Raw genomic sequence first — 14901 nt, forward strand, 5'->3', positions numbered from 1 at the left:
CATGTGTTTAGTTTGTCCTACCTTGTATAAAAAAGTTCTTGCTTGGGGACTTTTTGCAAGTCCCCAAAGATTTTACAGTTTTTTTTACTGTCTCCTCTGTCACACATACTTAGAAATCACCTAGTACTCCATGCACATCAAACTCTAAAATTTCCAAAAAAACTCCATCAGCAAATTTTGTGAACATATGTCTGATTTTTCTGGAAAGGTTAGTGATGACAGCATGAAGTTAGATTAGCTCAGAATCAATACCAAAGTATCATCCGGTCCCCATTACTCATCTTTCACTAGTCCTATTCACTTTACATTTTCAGTCCTGCTTCCCATCTTATGTAGATTGACCCAAATGATGAAACAGCAAATACTTGAAGAGTCTAGTCTGGAAAATCAAGTTTTTATTCCCATAAAACTCTCTGGCTAGTCTAGCAGCTCTCCCTCTGCCAAGCCCATATCAGAGTATCCCCCATTTTTCACTCACTGCTGTCTCCTGTTAGTGACATCTTCCACAATTTTTCTAAAGCTATGGCACAAGTTTTCACAAAAATAGAAGTTTTAAGTTCCTTGTGTATCATTCATCTGTAAAAGAGGGCAAGTAATGTTTCTCTCAGCCACTCTTTGTCTTAATCAGTTTCTCAAGGTCTGGTCTCCCATGTGGAGTCTTGATTTTGGTGTTACCACAGTTCCAGCAGAAGCTGTGGCTGCTCATCATCTGAGCATCTGGACAAATCCATTACTGAAAAAAGGATAACCTGAGCACTACATTTGCTTCAACTTTCAATCTTAGCCCTTATGCTACTCTGACATTTTTTTCTATAGCTCCAAATACTGGAAATACCCCTCTGAAAAATAACTTTACAGGCATGAGAGAGGGTACAAAAACAGAGAAAGAACAAAAATCCCTATCAATTAGCATGAAAAGAAAGGATGGATCAAGCTGCCAGTGTCAGTGTCTGACAGATTTAAGGAGTCACTTCCCAGAATGACAAGCTGGGTGAGAGTTTCTTGGAAGAACAGTGTTGTGCACAGTCCTACAGAAAAATGTTACTTTTCATGGGTCTGTGCTGTTTCATGGCAAGTGTTCTCATCACACTTTCCATTTTTAAATAGCTTTGTACAAGTCATAAGAAAGAAATTACTTCATCAAAACAGAACATCTGTGTTTGAAGGAATTATTAAGAGTCCATATCTTTCACTTTCTATTATTTGCCTTCATCCTTAATAAAATTAAAGATTTTACAAGTTTTCTTTAATGAATTTTAGAAATGTGATCTATTGTTCTTTAGTTGCACCTGAGCTACCAAGGCTGAAAGTGGCCCTCTCTCTTGGACTTTTTAAAGATTACCCTTTCAGTGTCACTGCTTTAAAACAAACTTTACCTTGATATATACAAAAATCATCAATGTACAGCAAAGTGTCCAGACTTCTGGAAGGGCTTCTTTAGGATATTGGATAGGCATGGCATGCTGGGGTGGATTGCTGCAGTGCCAAGGCATGCACAAGTTCTTTAATGACTCCATGACTGGAACAGCTTCCCTGCTCCACTCCTGCAGCACAGGCACACAGCAATTCACTTAGCAGAGGTTAATAATTCACACGGCCATTCTGTGGGCTTGCCTTGAAACCTTTGACATTCTCTTTTTTGTTTCTCTTGCAGAGCAAATTTCTTTGTTTGTTTTATTTCTCAAAGTATTTTTTTTGTTGATTATTATGCAGTTACAGAATTAGAGTAATAACATCTAATTGTACATCTGAAGAAAAAACATGTAATTGTGGGAGACTAGATTCAATTTAAAGAAAAAAAAACCCTCCACCAGGGTTTCTTGTGGTGTGCACAGTGCATTTGCCAGGCAGTGCAGGTTTGATTGCATCTAACCTGCAATTAGTGTGAGCAATTAAGACAAAATTAACCTTGTATTATTGTATTGCAATTGTATTATTTCAGGATTTAACAGTAGCAATATTTAGCAGCAACTGCACTAGATACAGTGCTCATAAGCTCAAATAATTACCAGCATTTACCAGTTACACCACAAAAAGGAGGACAGGAATGAGTGGGCCGTACTTGCAACATCTGATTTCCAACAATTGATTTTCCACATGTTACTCAGCCACTGAAAAACCATGAAAGTAGCCAATGGGGAAGGGAGGCTGGGCAGATTTGGCACAGTAGAAAATGTGGGACTCAAATGTCACTTTTAGCTCACTTTTGGCACGTCACAGAACTCCTCTGTGACTTAACAGAAGATATCAAACTCAACATTTAGTAATTCTGAATTATTATCCTCTGCCTTCAACATTTCATATCAGTTTTGTAAGCCCTATCACAACACATGGAGATTTAAAACTAAAAATCACTTGAGCATGAATCAGTGCTATGGGCTGTGTGTATGAGGAGGTCACAAGCACATAACAGGTTTTTACATACTCTTACTTGGCATTCTGGGAATGTAACTCTACCAGTTCTATTAGGCTTTTCTTAAAGAACGTTTCTTGTTCTTTAAGACAGGTCAAATGATATTTGAAAAGCATCTTAATGCATCACTGAAGGATACAAATGAAAGCATGCTTCAATTCAGTCTCACAAAAATAAAGATAAATCTGAATCTCTAGGCACAAACATAGAACAGATAAACTGAGGTGTTCAGAGCATCAAACTGGTGTTGAAATGAGAGATCCCAGTGACAAGATGCAGGGTCCAATCCAGCAAGTTTCCAGTTAAATCAGTGGGAGTTTGAAGAACTGAAATCATATGTAAACAGACTGAGATTATTAGTGCTTATTTATCACAGAAAATCATAATAGAAATCCTGAGAAATCCTGGGACAGGGACTGCTGGCTCTAGGCACAATGACTTACATGGGTGATTTTGCACACGGACCCATCACAAAATGCTCAAAGTTCTCACAAGATGCAGCCAGGCAACTAAGAATAAAATCTACCTCTGTATCCCTTCTAAGTATTTATTTCCTTTTCTATTGAAAAAATTATTAGAGGTAGACACAAGAAATTACAGACAACAAATGGATCAGCTTCTATACTAATTTATGCATGTACCTCACTACTTCCAGAACTTTGTTTAACATCCTGAGTGATGGAGCCTGCCAGTAACTAGGAGAGGGAGCTCACGGGTCAATCCCAACTAGCTAGAATAGCAAAAAAAAAGATAAAAATTAAACATCTTTTTGCACAGACAATTTAGCTTCTGCATTTGAAAGCAAGAGTAAGATAAATCGTGACATGTTTTCACCCAAAATGTTTATTAAAGATGATGTGGGCACAGCACACAGATAAACCACATCCTGAGGCAGGGTTAAACTAGGTTTTACACTTTAAAGCTGAAGTGCTATTTATCTGGAGTGCTTAGAGGTACCTTCTATGTTTGTATATGCAGTTTTAGATTGACAAATGACAGACAGCCTGTATTTATAAGGGTGTCATTTACTTCACTTTTTATTAAAATCACCAGCTACAAAATAGACATTTTTTACATACTACTCCAACATAAGTAATTATGAGAAAATTACATTAGTCCTGAAATGAAACCATCATATTGTGCACCTGGAACATGGTAAAGGGTCAGAAACAATGGAAAATATATGGAGATTGGATAAGGTACTCACATCACACTGGAAGGTCAACCTATAGCTTCAAAGAAATCAGTGCCCATGATGATCAGACTCATTTTCTGCAACTACAAAAGGTTCCAGTTTACTCTCATTTAAAAATACTATAGGCACTACTGCTACTGAAAGGAACTGTGTTACTTCTGCCTGACATGCGCCACAAGTGTCACAGTGTCTGGAGAACACAAAGAGAAACAAGACAGTAACACTTTTTTGATCATGGTGGTGCCACAAAACATCACGGACCAAATTCTTAGCTGATGAAAGGTGTTATAACTTCTCCATGAATCAAAAAATCAGGTACTCACCAAGAATCTGGACCACAGACAAAATATCCTGACACTGTATTCTGTCTTTCCCTTCAAGGTCAAAAAAAGAGAAGGAGAAGGGGTAATGGTCCTGTCTAACTCAAGATGAAAGAGCAAAGTTGTCCCCTTCATGCAGCATTCCTTGTGCACTCTGCACTCCACCCTGAGTGACTGGGAGGCAAAAAAAGCCTTATGGGCCCTGAACTTAGGCTTTCCAAGATCAGGATAACTGGTATAGCCAGAAGCACTCTCCATCAACAAATGATAGAGTGATTTGTAAGTATTGAAGAGCAAAATCCAGGGGGCACATTGTGATATTCATTTTATTATCAACACGGGTTTTGCTTAAAGTCTGGTGTATCACTATGATAGCACAAATATATCCATTCCAGGACACTGTTCAGGGCACCTGTCAAGGGCTGCAGGTGACCTTTGCATTTAACCACTGCTCTGACTGTGTGACCCCCCTAGTTATCATGACCTTGTTTAGCTTTGCTCACCATCATCCTGGAGACTGGAAGTAGGAATTTCATGCAATGTTGGATCCTAGTACAATGTAAGAAATGAAAACAGGGAAGCTTTGTGTTTAAAAATAGCTTTCAGGAGGACAGAAAACATTATAGCAGGAAGGGTCATTGTGGTCAGTGCTACCTCAAATAGAGAATAAGGAGCAAACAGCAAAACATTAACAAGTGAGCAGATGTTGATTACAAAGTGAAAGAAATGGCTATTTCCATTGGTTTGCTGCAACAACTTCATCACAAGAAATACACTTCTATCTTTATAAAATGGATCATTTTTATGGAATAAAAAACAGATGAAAAATATAGTCTAATTCTCACCACAAAGACAAAGCACAGAACTTAATTTTGTAATTTAAGATTGACCAAAAATGTTCAAACTCTTCATATCCTAAAATCACAGGAAGACCTTCTCTGATCACCACTACTGTAATAGCAGAGTAAAATTACAAACTATACACTGATAACATAAGATCGAGTCATCTCAAATCTGTAGGAAAATACAAACAAACAATGACAAATAAGCAATTTTGCTATACTATTAATATAAAGTAATCATGCATAAAAATATGTATCTTCCAGGTAAATATATATTTTTTTCTCTGTTAAAATTTAAAGTGCATCTAAAAGCGTCTAAATAAATCTTTACACTTTAAAAATAGATGAAGGTGAACAACAATTCAGAAATTATAGATAAATCCTGTTGACAAAGAAGTAAGAAGTTCTAAATGTTATTCCAGTATCTTCAGCTTTCCTAAAGTGGGGATATTTTGGATGGGCAACACTGGCAAACACTGACTGGACCAAATGACTTTCATAGAATCACAAAATCCTATGGGTTGCGAGGGACCTTAAAAGGTCATCTGGTTCAACCTGCTCCTAGCAGGGTCAATATTGGTTACTCAGGGCTTTGTGCAGGAGGTTCCTCCTGGTGTGATGTCTGCACTGAGCCTCATTGCACTGTCTGCCTGTGCTCACAGTGGAAAACCCGGGCAATGCACCTAGTTAGGTGGCCTTGAGGAACTCATTTCACTTAACTTCACAATTTCCAGTCTTATCATGTTAATTACCAAACTAAAATATTGACAGAGTAGATAAGAGAATTAACTAGCATATTAAGGCTCACTGACAAATCCACTCCTAAAAGCAACTTCAGAGGAATTTTGCCTGCATGCATAAGTGACCAGTTTGAGCTACACTGTGCACAGGCACCCAGTAAATAGCTGCCTTTCCTGGGGCACAGACACCATTCTCAGAAGCGCTCCCTTCTTGAGGAAACACTTCCCAGAATGGCAGCAATGGTGCTGGAAGCACCAGCCTGCCCCCCAGCCCCTGTCAGCAAATGCTTTCCTGTGAAGGGGTGGTCTACCTGCAGAGTTCTCAACACCAATCTGTAAAATGACAGTTTCCAAACTATTTGTCAAGCTTTTTACTACTTTCCACAAAATAGCACCAGAATGCTGCTCTCACTCTCTCCATAAATATCACACCTGAGCAGCACCTGATGCTGTGGAGCTACAGCTACAAGTCCTTAGCAAGAAGCTCGATTTCATCCAGCAGGAAGTCCATGTCCTCTCGGCTAACCTGTGGGCTGATAACCACCTGGCGGAAGAAGTTGACTTTGCCCCAGTGAGGCTGGTATCCAAGCATCATGCTGCCCTTCTTCATCATCCTCTCTTTAATTATAGGAGCAACCTGAAAGTAGAGACAAAAAAAAAAAAAAAAAAAGTCATACTCAGAAATACAGCCTTTTTGGGCAGGAAGTGTATTTTGTGACTTACAGAGTTTTTCTGAACTGTCTGAGTTTTGCAGTCCTTGCCTGACTTCCCCACTGCCTGCCCCAAGGAAAGCCAAGCTCAGACCTGCAGGTTTAAAGCAATGAGACCCTTGCGTTCTGTAGTTCCTGAAAAAATTGGAGCAAGATCTAAACCCTGGTGCTTGAGGCACTCATCAGTGACATGGGAAAGGCTGGGTAAAGGTCTCTAGTTTCCCTGCTTTAGATCAAAGGTTTGAACTCAGGAAGAACATCAGCTGCAGCTAGTTAAAGGCAGGGTTTGTCTCCTTGGGCTAACCAGGCTAAGCATGACTTGTTGCCCTTCATGACCCTGCTCCACCACATCTGCAAAGCAGCTGTCCCTAGAGGACATTCTGCATTGAACCCCTGTGAAACTCAAGTTGCCAAAGAACTCAGTGTGATGCAATATTAAAGACAAGGCCTGAGCCTGGCGTGTAAGATTTCATCTTGTAGATTTATGACGTCGGTAGCTTTTGGCTACACCAGTCTTTTGTTGCATGGGATGGAATCTTACTGCAGCAAAAAACCCACGAGTGAGACTGGCAGAGTCAGGTAGAGACTAGCAGAGCATTGATGTCCTCCCAGCAGGGCTCTTCACTTGGGCCAATCAATCTTGTGCATAGCTTAAAGCATGTGAGCAGTTCTGCATTGTCATGCTTGAAATAGGTCATAAGCTTAAACGCATTCCTGGACTATTTCTTGGAAGGCAGAACTAAGTATTTTGACAGGAGTATTTTTTAAAGATCATGCATTTTAATATATTAAAACTTCAGACCATGGTATTTCAGAAGAGTGAGTTCCTCTTCTTCTCTTGGTGATGGTTTGACTTTGAACTAAGAAAATAGGTTTGTGACCTAACCTTGCTTTCTGCATGAATTAATTTCAGCTCTAAAACTTTGTGCCTGATTTGCAAAAGAAAAATTATGATGCCAAACTTATCTAATAGCTTCATTTTTACATTACATATTTCGGTAGTCGTTTTTGCTTAGATAGAAACAGATAAAGTTTTCAACACTAACAGCCTAGCTTTACTAGTGGCCAAGTCCCCTGAGAATGGGTCACAGCAGCAGAGGAGCAGAGGAGCAGCTGCCATTTCCTCAGAACAACATCCCAACAGCACAGACGTGAACTGCAACTAGTTACTTCAAAATGTATTCATCTCGTTTGCTTGTGGGAGTAATGTGCAAATTAGTAATAAATTTAATTTAATTTATTTCTTAAAAAAATAAAATAAAATCCTCTCCACTTCAGACCAAATGTATTCCAAACTACACCTACACCAGCTGTGTCCTGACATTACCTTGACACTATGACATCGTGCCCCAGAGGTGGTGTGCTTGGCACCATGTACACACAGAAAAGAAAAAACTCCTCCACCTCTGTCCTTGACAGAGCCCCCAGGTGACTTCTGCTCATGGAATAAAGACACTACAAGTGCAAGGGGAGAAGTGAATTCTTGTTAATACACTTTCTCAGGCTCTTCTTTAAGATTCAAATCCCTATGGCAGCTTTTAGCCTTTATTGATGTTCCATCACAGTTATTTCATCTTTTGTATCACGCTATTGATTCTTTTCATCCCAACACCTGGTGCTCCATAATACATCATCCCAAAATGTGCAGTAGTGCAAACAGAGGCCATGAAAGCAAAAACATTTACAGCTTCAGTAATTTGAGGACTGTAAATATACTACTACTATTTCTGTAGGTCTTCTCTCATGGAAAGGTAGAAAAACCTCACTTTCACTATCTCATTTATTATCTCATTCATCCTTCATGCTAATGACTCTGTCCTCCTTATTTGAAATGTATTCATCCCATTTTGAAAGCAAAACAAACTCTTCCTACATAAATTAAGAAAAAAAAAATTATTTATAAGCTTTTGATGGGATTGGTTTTGGAAAGACTTTCCATCACATATTTTGCATGTTCTTTTTGCTAAAGCGGTGCAGTCAGTGTAACAAAACTGTCAAGGATCCTATCCACAACAGGAAAACAATAAGGAACAGAATCTATGTTCAAGTGTTTAAGCACACATATCAATTAATGGTTCTTTTGTGAGACCCGCATGCTGTGGCTTGGACTTGATTGGCACAGCGTATGACTGCTAACAGAAGGGAAAGGCAGCTACCACTTTGCAGCAGAAAAAATAGACCTGTAAGAAACTAATTGCCTAGTGAGGAGTTCAATGAGTTTAATTCTCACTGAAGTCAATGAGAAATGAAGATGCTCAAATATCAGGAAGAGCTGCACAGCCCCATTCAGGATAGGGTCCTTGGAAAGCAATTTAGTGAGAGTGAGATTGCTTCACTAGTCCAATTATTTTCCTACAGAACTTTGTTCAAATTGCAAATCTAATTCTTTACGTGGCCTATCTGTGGAGCAGTCTCAGAATTTTAAGTGTAATATATCCTAAACCTGAAGGTCTCTTCTCTGCTTTGCTCCCCTCACCTCTTCCTTCCCACTGCTAGCCTCCCCTGCCAATCTACCCTGGGGATTATTGTTTCAAACACTCACTACAGCACAATAAAAGCTATCAGACAGGTTCTTCTTCTACCTCAGGCTGTGGGGAGGAGGTGCCATGGATGCAAGGCCATTCTACACCAGAGTTTCCCACACTGCACTGTGCAGCCAGAGCCCAGGGAGCTTTTCCTAAGGATTGATAGGTGCACCACAGTCTGTCTGTGGAGAGCTACACAGCGGCTGTAACAGCTCATACTTCCCTTACTCCTGATAGCAGAGCTTTTTAAAGCAGAACAAAGATTGCAGAGTAGTTTAGCTCCTTCTCTACCTACTTGAGTGACAGGGTAATCTCTTTTCCCACTCTCAGCCAGCACTCAGCCACACTACCAACAATAAAAAGTTTTAGCCCTAAACTTTAAGCTGTTTCTATCAAGAGCCCAGACCACAGCTGATCCTCATACATATTTACATGGAAGATGCCAATGCTTCTCCCCAGCAAATATATACACAGAGCAGTATGATAAGTAGCTGGGATCATCTTAGACACTACAGCTGAAGTATCTAGTGCACCACAGGGACCAGAAGAGCAACAGCTGTCCTTCTCCATATCTCAAGTATCCTTGAGAAAAGTGATTCTGCACAGTCACACCACAGTGCAACATTTTTTTACCTTTAAACCACTGTGTACTATTAATCAATGACATTTAATGCAAATTTCTCCAACACTTTAAGAATTTCCATCAGGCTCAGGTTATAACAGCATAGCAAACTTCAGAAACCACCATTACAGTCTGACTCAACAAAAGGATTGAGCACATTCTCACCAGGAGAATCCCATACCCAGTGTCTCCAAGAGTTAGTTCTCAAATTTGGGCCATAAAAATCTATTCAGAGGAACAGATGGAAGTCCTATTTGAGATTTTTTTTTCTTCCAAATAGCAAAGCCTCCAAAACCATTCTCACCTTGGTCAAGGTATGCAAGCCTTGTTCTTAAGCCAAGAACAGCCTTCTAGAACATGGGTTTATTGTGCAAAGGGAAACAGGCAGAGCAGCTCTGTTAAACAGGTAATATTCTCAGTCCATTAGTCATGGTACAGTATTATGCTTTGGAATTCATTCACCATTTGCTGCCTTTTGGTAAATATTATGGACATTTGTAAGAAGAACTGTTTTGTAGATTTTATTCTAATAACAAAACAAAAATGAAAAATCACAATAAGATAACGAAGTGCTTAATTTGTTCAAAGCACATAATCTCACTGACTTCTAAAACACATACCCCACTATTACCAGTTTGTAGTTCAAGTTGTACACTTGGTCCAAAATAGCAGATAGATACCTTCTGATGTGAAAGAACAGAACAGAGTAATCTGGCTCCTTTGCTCACACAAGGTAAATGCACTGAGCCCCCAGCCCCAACTGCACTGGTGCTGCTGGATATGGGTAGCTAAATAAGTTGTCCTAAAGAGAAGCAGAATTCCCCAAAATATGCTATCTTGTGGTTTGTTTTTTTTTTAGGTTGGTTTTTTTTTTTGGGGGGGGGGGGGGGGTGAGGTGGTATTTTTGGGGTTTTCTGGGGGGGTTTTTTTGGGTTTTTTTTGTTGGTGTTCTTTTTTTTTTTTTGGCTGAAGCAAAGCAATCAGCACCTACTGGTTTTAATTAACCCCCTGCTTTTCTACACTAATGTTGTCCCTGGAAATTGCAATTAACAGATATGCTGAAAGTGCAAGAAAGCCCAGGCTGGACAACTGCAGACAGGCTTGCTGATAATGGAAGACCATGTCAACCTTGATTATAAATTTCTTTCTCTAGTACCCTCCTTTAATCTGTAAGTGACCTCATTTTAGACCTACTTGAGTATTTTCAAAGTGTCCCATCACAAATTATATTCCCTGCCCCTGACACATCTGTTACCTGGATGCCACCAGGTACTGCCCTCATTCTCACAGACCCCAGCTGGATTTCTCTAGTCATGCCTGATGCTAAATATCACAACAGTTTTTTCCAAACTGTAGGCTAGAGGCTATAAGCTTTAAAAACAACATCATGTTTTGGTTTTTTTTATTTAAACACTAAGGCAAAAGGAGTGAGTTGCAAAATTTCTAACAATGCTGGGTAAAAGTATTCTGCTAAGCAATGATTTTATGAAAATATATTGCTTCAGGAGAGGAAAAAAAATGTGAATTTGAAAAATAGCCTAAGATATAATCAGCCAGAAAAATGAAGAAACCAGAAAAGACTAAACTTTTTCTAAACTTTGGAAACAAACATATTTTGAGTATTTGTTTCAAAATACTGTTTTCCATTAAAACTTAAATTCAATTGAAAATTGACCCATTTTTATTAAAACCTTAGAAAAGGACTGAGAAAATTTAAACTATGTAAATTGCTCCATTTTAGCTGGCCTGAAAACAACTTTCTGATCAACTAAAACCAAGAATTTCTTCCAGTTTCTTAATTCAATGGCCAAGCAAAAAAGAAATTCATTATTTGTACAACCATAAGCATGTGGGATCAAAAGTGCTGACACTGCTTAAATAAAACATCTGTAGAATTGTTGTTCTTTGGAAAAGAGAAGAAATTATGAGAAAACTTATCTAGCTGCCCACTCTGTTGGCCAAACCTCTCTGGACTTCCCATGTGAACAGCTTTGAGTAGTGTGGATGAGCCTAAATGTGCTGACCCAGCAAGGACTACAAAGACAGAACACCTACAAAAAGTAGTGCTAATATTGGCAACTGCTATCAGAAACGTTTTTCCAAATCCTTTGAATAGTTCCCAGGTGGCTGAGCATCTCTGCAACACAAAGCTGAAGAGTTACTCCAGTTGCTGGCAGCAGTAACTCCCAGTCACGGGACTCCATTCTGCTTCCCCTGATATTAATTTCCAAAATGCCACAGACTTCAATGGAAACAGAATACAATTATCTAAATTTCCTGCTTAAGCCTCTGCTTCAGGTGGCAGTTTGCAAACAGCCTTCAGCTTTTTCTACAGAAAGCCACAGTCACAGTAAATCAATAACCTTTCTAGGGATCCATAAAAGCAGGCTAGACAGCTTTGGAAGAACAGGAGCATATTAGCTGCTCAAACTATTTCTCTTCCTCAAATACAGCCTTGATTAAATTTTCCAAGGTACAGAATACCACATGAGGAACTGGCTAAGACTTGTAGCTAAAAGAACAAAAAGCTGCCCTTTTGACAAAATGGAAAGATCACATTCTCACGATTTCACAGATATGGGAAACACATTTTGTGTCCTTGTCTAAATTGTTCCTTGCAATGGAAGACAAGTTTATACAGAACAGTCCCTCTCATCTGACCACAAAAATCTATTTTGTCCCCCCCAGAAGGGGCAAATTTTCATTTGGAAGTTCATGATTTTTACTTAAAAGGCAACTACTGGCTGTTCAAAGTCTGAAAAGTTATTCTCCCTGCTAGAAATAACCGGTTTGAATTCAAGCATTTTCATAACAAAACAACACTTGTACAGCAATTGCTACCAAAAAAACTCAAAAAAGAGTCAATAAAACCCCAATTTACGAATTATTTGGACACAATCTTAAATTTTTACATAATGATCTGTGGATTTCAGGGGTTTTTCACAATACAGTTTCTTATCTTGCTTAAACAATAGACTAGGGGTTTGAAGTACTGGATACAGATCCCACAAATAGGACTGGTCCCAAACCCTGCCAGAGGCTGTTTGGACAAATGACTACATCTCTTTTGGGTAACATGCTTCTTTTTTCCTATATAACCCTTCATTCCAGTGAAATCTTTATGTGGTCATACATTGGTGAGGGTTGGTCTCTTAAGAAACAAGCAATAGGACAAGAGGAAATGGCCTCAAGTTTTACCAGAGGAGGTTTAGATGGGATATACTGGAAAATTTCTTCACTGAAAGGATTTTCACGCACTGGAGGAGTCTGCCCAGGGAAGTGATTGAATCACTATCCCTAGGTGTATTTAAAAGCCATGTAGATGGTTTAGTGATGGACTTGGAAGTGCTGGGTTAATGGTTGAACTCAATGACCTAAAAGGCCTTTTCCAACCTAAATGATTCCATGATTCTGTGATTCTATCTTTTGCAAATGGCCAACCCACTACACCCTGATGCAAGTGGGCAGAGCATTCACAAGGTATGATATATGCATTTTATAATTTCTGTGTTAAGCAGGTCTCACAAAGACCTGCCACAACATGCCTGCTGCATTTCCCAGCGTGGCTGCAGAAGATAAGCTTAATATCAATTATACCAGTCAGTATCAAGTAACAACAGTAGCTGACATTTTAATATCCATCACTGGATTCAATACAAATGAACAAAACACTTTTCTTCGTGGCTGTAATCACAAAACTAGCTAAATACCATAAATATTTGGAAATAATAGTGCTTTCATCATATTTTAACACTGAGAAAGTATATCCCCCACTGTTGAATATCTTTTCTTGCCTTTTGCTGCAACATCAGTTGCTGGCTTTAAAACACGCTTTTCCCTCCTGGTGATAATTAAAAACAAACTCAGACCATTTTTCAGCTGTCACAGCAACCAGGACAATCGAAATACCAAATATTTGCACACCCAATCACAGCTTTGTTCCTGTAGCCAAGGCTCTCTGTAAAACCCAAACATGTTTTTCTTTTGTCTAGAATTTGTTCTGGGCCCACATCCCTAAACCACTAATAAATTATTGCCTTACACTATTGCGCCAGTGTTCCCTTGTGCCACACCACGCAACAAAAGCAGAAATAAGTGCATTTGTCAAAATAGCAGTAACCACTTCCACGTTCTTTGGGCAACTAACATTCCAAAGAACAGATGCTGTTGCATTTTTGTCCCAGAACCAACATTCTCTGTGCACCTTCAACTCACACTCAGGGCTGCACAGTATGTCCACACTACCATATATTGCACAACACTTTCCCATCCACTGCTTTTTGCCAGAGGACTTGTTATGAATCCCACAAACCTCCCAAAACTACCTGAATAACAGGAGATGGTGGGCTGGCTTCAGATTTTGATTGTCTTCAATGGCTTCTTTAGGCTGGTCATTTATAAAGAGATTTACGCATAAAGAGGCAAGAGAAAATCGCCTTCAAAGTATTGGCCTCTGAAAAGGAGGAGCCAGGACAAACAGACCCCAAAACACTATCAGCACTTGAACAAGTTTGTATGTGTTTTTACTTACAGCTAAATAGCAGATTGGTGAACAACATGGTTTTCCAGGTGTACAGTCCAATGTCTGGCTCTGTCTGAGCACATGTGGTTTTTTTCAAGACAGTTCACATGGAATTCTTATTACTTTTTCTGTCATTTCTGGGTTAGTTTACCAAGATCTTATTAAGAAGCCATGTAGAACGTGCAGACATTAAGAAAACATCAGCAGCAAGCACACAACACTATAACTCCAGCCTTCTGATCTGTTCAAAAGAGTTGAGCACTACTGGTTTTACAAAAGTAATTATTTTAAAAGCTTTTGCAGCTTACACGAGGCTCTTTGTGCACCATTTTATTAAGTTCTCATTTTAGTGACTGGGATTTCCAGTCTTTCAACCCTGCCAAAGCTTCTCTTCTCCATCCAGGATGAAAGGGTGGCATGTTGTCTTGAAAGCAAGAATACAAAGAAAACCTTATCCTTTTTGACTTGCATGCACAGGGCTTTGATTCCCTTCTACTCCATTGAGGGCATAAAGAAATCATAGTGCAATGTGAGTGTCTCGGGCTGGGAGAAACATTTACAACAGGAGATGGTTGCATTCTGTGGTGACACAAGTTCAGAAACTCAACATGCTTCTCGTGTAGAAAAAGGAATGTCACTTCAGAAACTTGGAATAATTCCCCACTGTTAAGATCTTATTTACTATTTGCACAAGTCAGCTTCTGGTATAAGATATCAGCACCTTCTTTATTTTCAGTACAGTAAGAATCACAGACCAGCAATGCATATTCTTTAACCAGATCTAAAGAAAAATGGGTATTTCAACAAAATTAGGTAACTTTCATACCTTCTTTTTTTCTCCCTAAAGTCATCATACTGACTTTCTCAGAGACTGCATACAATTCTTTGGGGAGCATGAGGGGATGGTGTCTACCATGACCCAAAATGGTAATACAAAAAGCAAGGTAGTTGTCTAAGTTAACAATTAGGTAGTCACCTAATTTAACAAAGTAAATGATCCCATTTGCCCCTC

At 39.2% G+C, this 14901-nt stretch overlaps 1 protein-coding gene across 6 annotated transcripts in view; it reads right to left on the bottom strand.

Annotated features, from left to right (window-relative positions):
- Positions 1-3422: 3422 nt before the first annotated feature.
- Positions 3423-14901, bottom strand: part of GADL1 (glutamate decarboxylase like 1) — a 134837-nt gene continuing 123358 nt past the window's right edge. For all 6 annotated transcript variants that reach the window (XM_059846788.1, XM_059846759.1, XM_059846747.1 and 3 more), the window contains one exon: positions 3423-6147. In XM_059846788.1, coding sequence (XP_059702771.1) covers positions 5974-6147 — 174 coding nt within the window. In that variant the 3' untranslated portion in view covers positions 3423-5973. The remainder of the gene's footprint in view (positions 6148-14901) is intronic.

This window comes from Haemorhous mexicanus, chromosome 1 (assembly GCF_027477595.1).
Source record: "Haemorhous mexicanus isolate bHaeMex1 chromosome 1, bHaeMex1.pri, whole genome shotgun sequence".
NCBI lineage: Eukaryota > Metazoa > Chordata > Aves > Passeriformes > Fringillidae > Haemorhous > Haemorhous mexicanus.